Source organism: Trichogramma pretiosum, unplaced genomic scaffold, assembly GCF_000599845.2.
Source record: "Trichogramma pretiosum strain Unisexual culture from Peru unplaced genomic scaffold, Tpre_2.0 scaffold5, whole genome shotgun sequence".
Classification (NCBI taxonomy): Eukaryota; Metazoa; Arthropoda; class Insecta; order Hymenoptera; family Trichogrammatidae; genus Trichogramma; species Trichogramma pretiosum.
In genome coordinates, this window is record NW_019641672.1 from 2,557,214 (window position 1) to 2,566,304 (window position 9,091).

The 9,091-nt window shown below is 33.4% G+C and overlaps 1 protein-coding gene across 1 annotated transcript; it reads left to right on the forward strand.

The window, feature by feature from the left end:
* The first annotated feature begins 892 nt into the window (after positions 1-892).
* On the forward strand, positions 893-8,878 carry LOC106659127 (leukocyte receptor cluster member 8 homolog). Its single transcript, XM_014381482.2, has 6 exons — positions 893-1,339; positions 2,754-3,178; positions 3,467-4,926; positions 5,034-5,367; positions 5,448-5,655; positions 6,730-8,878. Exons 1-6 carry the CDS (start codon positions 1,242-1,244, stop codon positions 6,890-6,892), a joined length of 2,688 nt encoding a protein of 895 aa, XP_014236968.1. The 5' UTR covers positions 893-1,241; the 3' UTR covers positions 6,893-8,878.
* The last annotated feature ends 213 nt before the right edge of the window (positions 8,879-9,091 follow it).

Consider the following 9,091-nt stretch of genomic DNA (forward strand, 5'->3'; position numbering starts at 1 on the left):
TTTGTACTTCATTAAGACTTGTAAATCTATTGAGAACCTTATTACGCAAAGATAATGGAATAAACAAGAATCAATGTATATGATAGATTAATTGTCTCCAAGGAAAGAATTATGCACACTTTTCTATAATGGATGTTCACGACGCGTGTGCTTGGGAGTTGGGACACTCACATATGCAAAGGATGATGTTATAGCCATTCAAAAACATAAAAGTTACGCTCGCTCGGGCAGACGGAAGGACGCTCGGTTTTTACGGGTTTCCCCCTGATACCAAACGCAAATATAGATGTTTCCCATCAATAATTATAAACTAATTACTGTATGTACTGCAATAAACTTTTCATTATATTTATGCGCTGTGATTGCTCATAAGGAAGTCATGGTTCTTAATTATTGCATACTCATTGTTTTGAGTAACATCTTTGCAAATGACTTCATAAATTTGAAATTTTTATGGCGTAAAGTATAACCTAAAAAAATTAAAATTAATTCAAAAATTAGTTCTTCTATGTAATGTATAAATAGTATATTTCTCAACGGGTGCACGTATGGTTTTTTAGCAAAACGAGGGATTATAGCACGAGCCGAAGGCGAGTGCTATAACGAGTTTTGTTAAAAAACCATATCTGCACCAGTTTGAGATACTATTTTTTCCTACGAGAGCCTAAAATTAGCGGCAAAGTTGCGTATTTTAGGTTAGAGTGGGGAAAAAACGCTTTTACAAACATTATTAGAAGAAATAACAATATCTATAGACGGAGTTCTGAAAGTTTGAATTTCGCGCTCGCACGTGATTGCCATGACGCCAACTCTGGCGACTGGCGGCGACGCAGAAGCATCTGACGCCATTTTGTATTCGCTAGTTCGTGTACTGTGTAACTGACGTGAAATAATAGTCTCGACTCTCGAGTCTCGACGCGACACTCGCGACATAGACTCGCCAAAAGTATCGTCTTGAGGACTTATCTGCGTGTTCCATAGCAGATTAAGATACGAAGAGGCATTCTTTGCTTCAAGTTCAAAATACAACAATACCAGTGTTCCGTAAATAGACATCTCTATCCATCGTCATCACGACGCTTGACCATATTATTTTCGTTTAACCTTATGTATTAAGTAAAATCGAGTGTTCAATATATCTTCGAATCATATGTTTTATAATCATCGAGTAGGTCGAGTGTAGTCTTCATTGCAGGTATATATATTCGTATATATAAATAGTAAGATTTTCATCGATAAGAATGTCAGAAAGCGAAGCTAGCACAACGTCACAGCAAAAGCAGTACCAGCAACAACAGCAAGCCTGGCAACAATACTCGCAATTGTATGGTTCTTATGGGTAAGACTCCATTTTCTACTTACATGTTGCCTCTCTCTAGCTTTTGATAAACACCATAGGCTTTAAACTTTAAACAAATTTTCAATTATGTCATTCACCTTGTACTAAAGTTCTTTTTTTTAAAGAAAATACGTTCTGCATTGATTTTTTTCGTTCGCCTTCAAATTAGCAACCTTTTTTCATACCTTGGCTGAATGTAGGCCATTACACATACATATACACGTATAGGGTAATACATGTATGCTAATATATATTATAATGTGCAATCATACACCATTACTGCTAAACTGTGACTTTTTTGTTATATGAAGAAAGAGAAAAAAAAATAACAAAATCATAATAATAATAATAATAATATTTTTAAAGATTGCTCACATATGAAAGTATACAAATAATTTTTTACCTATGATAAAAACTAGGCTAATCTCAAAATCCCTTGAAATGAATCTGTTTTAAAATACTAAAAAACGACAAGTATTTTATATTTCACCCAAATTTTAAATATCTTTTAAAATCCTCCCTAATTATGAAAAAATTATTAGTATTATTTAGCAAACTCAATTTAAAAACTTCTTAATAAATCTAACTTTTATTGTTAGTATTAAATTGGGAATTAGCCTTTGATCAAAGACATTGTAATAATATTATATTAAGGTGATGCCTTGGCCACAATTTTTACCGACCGAGCACAGAAAATGTATATTTTCGTAACTTTTTTTCCAAGCTGATTTTCGAAAAACGGCTCTGTGGAGCCCTCCGTATTGATGCTGTGAACAGCTGCACCAAATTTCGACCAATTTCATCGAGTAGTTTTCCCGGAAAACAGGATCAAAATTTTTTATCCTGCAAACAGTAATCAAAAATTTCGATCCTGTTTTCCGGGAAAACTACTCGATGAAATTGGCTGAAATTTGGTGCAGCTGTTCACAGCATCAATACGGAGGGCTCCACAGAGCCGTTTTTCGAAAATCAGCTTGGAAAAAAAGTTACGAAAATATACATTTTCTGTGCTCGGTCGGTAAAAATTGTGGCCAAGGCATCACCTTAATCATCTTTATACCCATGTATTTTCTGCTTTCAGTTTATCTATCATTAAGTTATTAACCTATTTTTTATTTAAAGTCAAAATATAGCACATGTTTCGAAGAAAAAGAAAATTATTTTGCATTGTTGAAATTTCGATTGTTTTTAGAATTTCTATACACATTAGTGATATTTTTATTCGTTTTAAATGTGAAGTTAAAGTACCTAACTTAGTTTTTTATTTGACATACAATTAAAATTTTTAATTAGCATCAATTTTTTTATATTTTTATTCATACAAGAAAAAACTGAAATATAGCATTTAGATATCTACTTATTAAATATGTTACTTATTAAATATTTTAATTAATCTTATCCCCTTTTTTTACAGCCAATTATATCAAGCAGCTACCACATTTGATTATGGCCATCAAAGTCAATCATATTATCCACAATACAATACAATGAGTTATGGAAACTACAATCAAATGCAGCAAAATACTCAACAATTACTTCAGCAACAGCAGCAAGCTCAACAATCCCAAGAATCACAAAACCAGCTACAGCAAGATAAAAAAGGAAAGCAACAAACAGATCAATCATCAAGCACACCAAAACCAATGACATTCAATGATGATTCTGAATTACCTCCTCTACCCCCTGGTCCTCCACCACCACCTAAAAATCAAACATCCTCACAAACTCCTGCTTCTCAAAATTCACAGCAACAATCACTAAGTACTCAACAACCATATCCATATCATTCATATCCTTATAATAATTGGAATGGTCTACAAGAATCTGATTCTAATACAGGTTAGTATTTTTACAAAATTAAATTTCTGTACCACCCCAGCTTAAACTAATCTTTTTTTGCCCTATGGCCAAAACAAAAAAATTAATTTATGATGGGGGATTCATGATAAATAGTACATTGATCTATGAAGTGAAGAAAGGAAACCTCACAGCACATGTTTTGTCTTGGCTCTGCGTATAATTCCATGTGCTCTGACGCTTTCCAGTTTTTCACTTTCTAGGCCCATAATTGACTATTTTTTTTACTAAAAAAAAAATTTGTGAGTATAAATTTAAATTAAATTTCAGGTTATACTGGCATCCGTTTTAATTTGACCAACAAGAAAGCTGGTTTAGGGTATCACCAACAACAACAACAACAACAGCAACAGCAACAGCAACAGCAGCAGCAACAACAACAACAACAACAACAACAAATACAACAGCAGCAGCAGAACGTATTAAACAACTTATCAAAAAAGAAGCGTAAGCGCAACAAAAATCAGGAAGTTGATCAGTACATGTTTCAAGGAACATTGCCGAACACATCTATTCCACCACCTAACATGTTTACATCTGCAACTAAGCAACATGAGTTACCACCATTACCACCACCCTTACCCAAAGAAAAGCCACCATCTCCACCTCCCCCAGTGGATGATGTAAATCTTCCATCCCAGCCACCACCATTGCCAAAAGGGCCACCCCCAAAAGCAGCTCAATCGCTACCACCTTTGCCAATGGATACATCAGTACCACCTCCTAATTTTAGAAAGCCCCCACCATCTCTAGGCTCAAACCCAACAAAAATGGGTCAAACCCCTAATCCTGCGGCTGATTGGCCTGATAGTTTAAAAAATTACGTTAACCGATGTTATGAAAAATGTGTCACGCCTGTTGACAAAGATCAAGTGGAAATCATTCTGAAAGGCAAAATAACACGTTCAGCTAATGATGGATCTCTTTGGGTGAAAGATTGGGATAAAGAACCACTACCCAGCATTCATAGTGAGCGAATGACTATGACGATAAAACCTATGCATTCTGCACAGCTTGGAGCTGGTAGAGGAATTGGAAAATCTCCAAATATATCTCAGCTTATGAACTCGAGATTAGGTAACAATCGATCTTCAATTGGTCTACCCAAAACACCATTATCAAGTGTCAACAGTAATAACCCTTCTGTTCATAACCGTCGGTCGAAGTCGAAGAGTCACTCCCGTTCTCGGTCGCCTTCCCCAGCGCCCCGTAAGTACAGGCGTAGTACCTCATCTTCATCCGGTAGTGAACGTGATTACAAATCGCCAGTGTCGCATAAAACCAAAAATAAAAATAAAATAGCCTCAGTACTGGTTCAGAATCAGAACCAAAACATCAATGCCCAGTTGATGCAGCAACAGAGCAAGGGTAAAAAAAATAAAAACAAAAATAAAATGAACAAAAACATGGGTAACTGTCATTTCTACTCGGAGCATGGCCTTCAAGGAGGACAAATTGATGAGTATGGGACAAAAGAAAAACTACAACAAAGAGCTGCAAGGTTTAATAAAGGTAATAACAATCAGCAGCAACAACAACAAAATCAAAGACAACAGCAGAGGAATAAGCAGCAACAAAATCAGTATCAGTCCCCTCAACAGCGCCTTGCTGCTTTAACCGCTAGTAATACTCTGTTTAGAGATGATCCCACGGCCGAATTTGACTTTACAGAGCTACATATCGTAGGTACTTGCCGAGATCTCGAGAAGCCATATCTTCGTCTTACTTCGGTGAGTTTTTTTATTTATTAATAATCTATGTATCTATTATACCTTTGTTCAGCTCAAGTTAAATATTCTTCTCATTCGTATACTAATTCACGTTTATATTATTACAGGCTCCCGAGGCATCGGCAGTGCGTCCTGTTAGCATACTGCAAAAATCATTGATTCATGTTAAAAAACGTTGGGTTCTACAGCAGGATTATCGTTATGCATGCGACCAATTGAAGTCGATTCGTCAAGACTTAACAGTACAAGGAATAAGAGATTCATTTACTGTTAATGTGTACGAAACTCACGCGCGCGTCGCTCTCGAACGTGGCGATCACGAAGAGTTTAATCAATGTCAAACACAATTAAAAATGTTGTACTCGGAAATCGGGGGCGAAAATCGCTGCGAGTTTGTCGCCTATAGAATACTCTATTACATATTTACCAAGAATACATTAGGTAAGAATATAAACTTTATTTTCATCAAGATTGTTGAAACTAGTTTGTACTATACTAATTTTTTACATTTTTTAATCCAGATTTAACGACAATACTCGCAGCTCTTTCGGAGAAAGACAAAACAGACGAATGCATTAGTCACGCGTTAAAAGTTAGATCAGCTTGGTGGTTGTGCAATTACCATACTTTCTTTAAGTTATACAAAAATTCGCCTAGAATGGCGGGATTCCTCATGGACTGGTTTATTGCCAGAGAGAGGAAACTTGCTCTTAAACAAATGATCAAAGGGTATGTATTTATTTTGCTTTCAAAATTTGTCTTTTTTATTCTTGTTATGATTTAAATTATCATTTTTATGATTTCCCCCGAAAAAAATTCCGAGGGTACTTTTAACTAGCAGCCAAAACGATAAATCCGTTTACCAGGGCTTTTTCTTCCGATGCCTAGGCCATTATGCTATTTTCTATATCCTGTTGCCCGAGCCCAAAATAGTGGGAGGTCAAAAAAGAGAATATCTCAGATCACATGTTAATCACATATTAATGATAATTTATATATGATCTGAAACCTTCTTTTTTTACCTTTCTTGTGCCATATACTATTTTTTTTAGTCTCTTGGGGCTGGGTATGTAACTTTTGATTGAGGTATCAAGAAAAATAACATACCTCCGTTTAGTGAAGCGTTTGAGATATGCTACTTGGGGGCCGCTGGTATCTTGTTCTATTTAAATGTTATTACATTTCAAAGTTACATGCAATTTTTCTAGTGTAGTCTTTTATTACTACATCAATTTATAGTGCTTTTTTTATTAGCTGCTTAAAAAGATTGTGGGGACTATCCCTTCTAAAAAAAAATTTCAGTTTCGTACTTTATGTTTTACTATAAATATTATTGAATTATTTTGGAAGAAATAATATTGAAAGTATAGCATTTTTAGAAAACTAACCCATAGATCACTAAGTATATTTTTTTCAATAAGTAATTTATAAATATGACTTTCAATATTTTTTATTTCCCAATTAATTTTTATATTTAAGCTTTTAACAAAAAATATAAAATGTTATGATACATGTAAGTATTAAATTTCCATTATCAATGAAACATAAATTGAGAAGTAACCAATGAAAAGAAGCAAATGTGAAAGGTGATTTATGTGGACGACATGGTAAGGTCTCATAGGACACAATAGGTTTTGAAATTTCTGTTTCAGGTTTTCAACGCACAACCACGACTAAAAATATTTAAAAAATATATTTTATTGAAAACGAAAAATTATGAAAAACATAAAAATAATAACATAACAATCATCTGTTGTTTATAGTTTGACATTGACTAATATTGTGTTTTCTTCTATTGTTTAGCTATCGACAAAATTTGGCGGTTGATTTCATCGTGGCGGAATTGGCCTTTGAATCATTGGAGAAGTTTTATGAATTTGTCGCTGAGTTCGAATTGGTCTTCACTGATTCAGAACGTAAGCAACTCGACTGCAAGACGAGCAGTTCTTCTATAGGTGCTTGGTAGAGACTTTCAATTATCTCGAAAAACAGCAAATAGCCCTGGTTTTAATTAACCACAATTCAAATGAAATCTGATTGTGCATATATTGAATTTTTCAATTTTTATGCTTCCAAATCGCTTTACGGAATCGTCAAATTTCATCTGACGTTTTCAAAGCAGTTGAAAAGTATTCTCAACTAATATTATCAGCTCATTCTTTGATATCGAGAAAATGATTCTAAAAAAGTGGTCCATTCGTTCTTATCATCGGATCTTACATGTTCTAGAATAATGTAAAATGAAGTTTTCATGCTTAAAAAACTTTAATAACGAGACAAGAATTTACTGCGCGTGACTAGTATGACAACAACGATTCCAGTTTATATTAGATGATATAATAATCGATATCAGTTTTTTCGAAAATTATTCTCAAAGTGTCAACGATCATACTTTACCTTCAAGATATTTGTGATAGGTACTTGGTTAGAGGATCGGATATTTGGAATGGTACAAATAGCGGCTCATCATTACCTATTTGAAACAATTGAACTGAAAAATCGTACACTTTTGAAGGGCTTAGTTGATTTGTTCTATTCCAAATATGGCGTTCACTCTGTATTTGAATGATAGCACTATATGTGTAAACATCATTATACAAAATCGTCAATTCTCTTGTAGACCAAAACGTCAAGGGATGTGTCGAAAAGATTTCTGGAAAAGTTCTTCATTTCCAAACTTATCATGATAGGCTGGCTGATGGCTCACTATCGGATTTTTATTTTTATGAGTCCTGCATTTCTTCATAGCAGTGCTTGATCTTGTTTATTTACTATTTTTGTACAGACCTAAATTGTTATCATTGATTATTAATACTATAAAAATGATTTTGCCTTTAGCTACATGTAAATATATTATAACATAAGGCATTGTAAGATATAAATGGTGTAAATATATCATGAATTTTTGCATTACGAGTGACACTTCTTCGCTCATTCGTTAGTTGCGTATGATGATTTGTACAGTTTCTTCGCAGTTAGATAAATTTCAATATTTTATTTTTTCAATCAGTATGCTCTTCCTGTCATTCTTTAAGTTATTTCCCCTTACATACCATTGGAATTCATCGCTTTAAAAGTAACTTCTCAAATATTTCGTATTAATTTCTTCAATATCATTTATTCCAAAGCATTTCTATTATTTGTGAAAATTCGCTACAAGGATAATATTTAAGTCACGAAAATAATACACTTCAAAAATAAAAAATTTCATTGGGTCAACAAAGAAACACCAAAATTCAGAGTTGATTCCACTCTAGAACTTATAGTAATAATAAAATATACAAAAAAGAATCATCGCTCAGTTCAGCATACACTTACCTGGGATCATAATTTTAGAAAATGATAGCCATTTGAGAATAAATTTGGAGCAAATGGCAGGGCTTGCAAAATGTTTCTCTCGTTGAAACTGACAGAAACAAAAAACAAGTACGTATGTTTTGGCACCTAAAAAAAATACACACGCTAGGGACTGCTCAGTCGGAGGAGAAATTTCATCTGTTCATCAGAAGCGCCAGGGATACAAGATTGAAGAAGAAGACTATTATCACATGTAATAAGAAAACATCACCAATAGCCGCATTTGAATTCAAGCATCCGTCTAGATTTTAACAAGTATATACGGCTCAAAATTATGTTTAATTATATTATGTTCATTCATCATTTTTTTGTTGAGTGCGCGACTTATTCATATATAAATATTTATAAACATATATAAAACTAGTAAATCATGAGGGATATTTATCGTGGGTATATATTAGGTGTACATAAATTAATGTTGGTTTTTATTTGGGTCTTATTGAAACGGGTTCAGACGATTTTCAATTTACATCATGAACCACAGGATGTAATTGTGTGTACAATATATATTATTAAATTTAACTGCAAGAAGGATCAGCGTGCATCATCTAATATATGAAGTATAAAATAATAAAAGAGTAGTTATTTTTTCAAATTGCAGTTGTTATTTTTTACTTTTGGTTTTTACTCTGCCTTTTTACATTTTTATCCTTTTTCCATGCTAATTTATACTGCCGGTGTAATATTTATATAATTTTTGTATATAATGTAACTTAATTCGTCCTTTAATTACATAATCACCTAATTATAATACAGTATCAAGTGTTATACATGTATAATCGCCATATCACGATAAGTTCATATACAT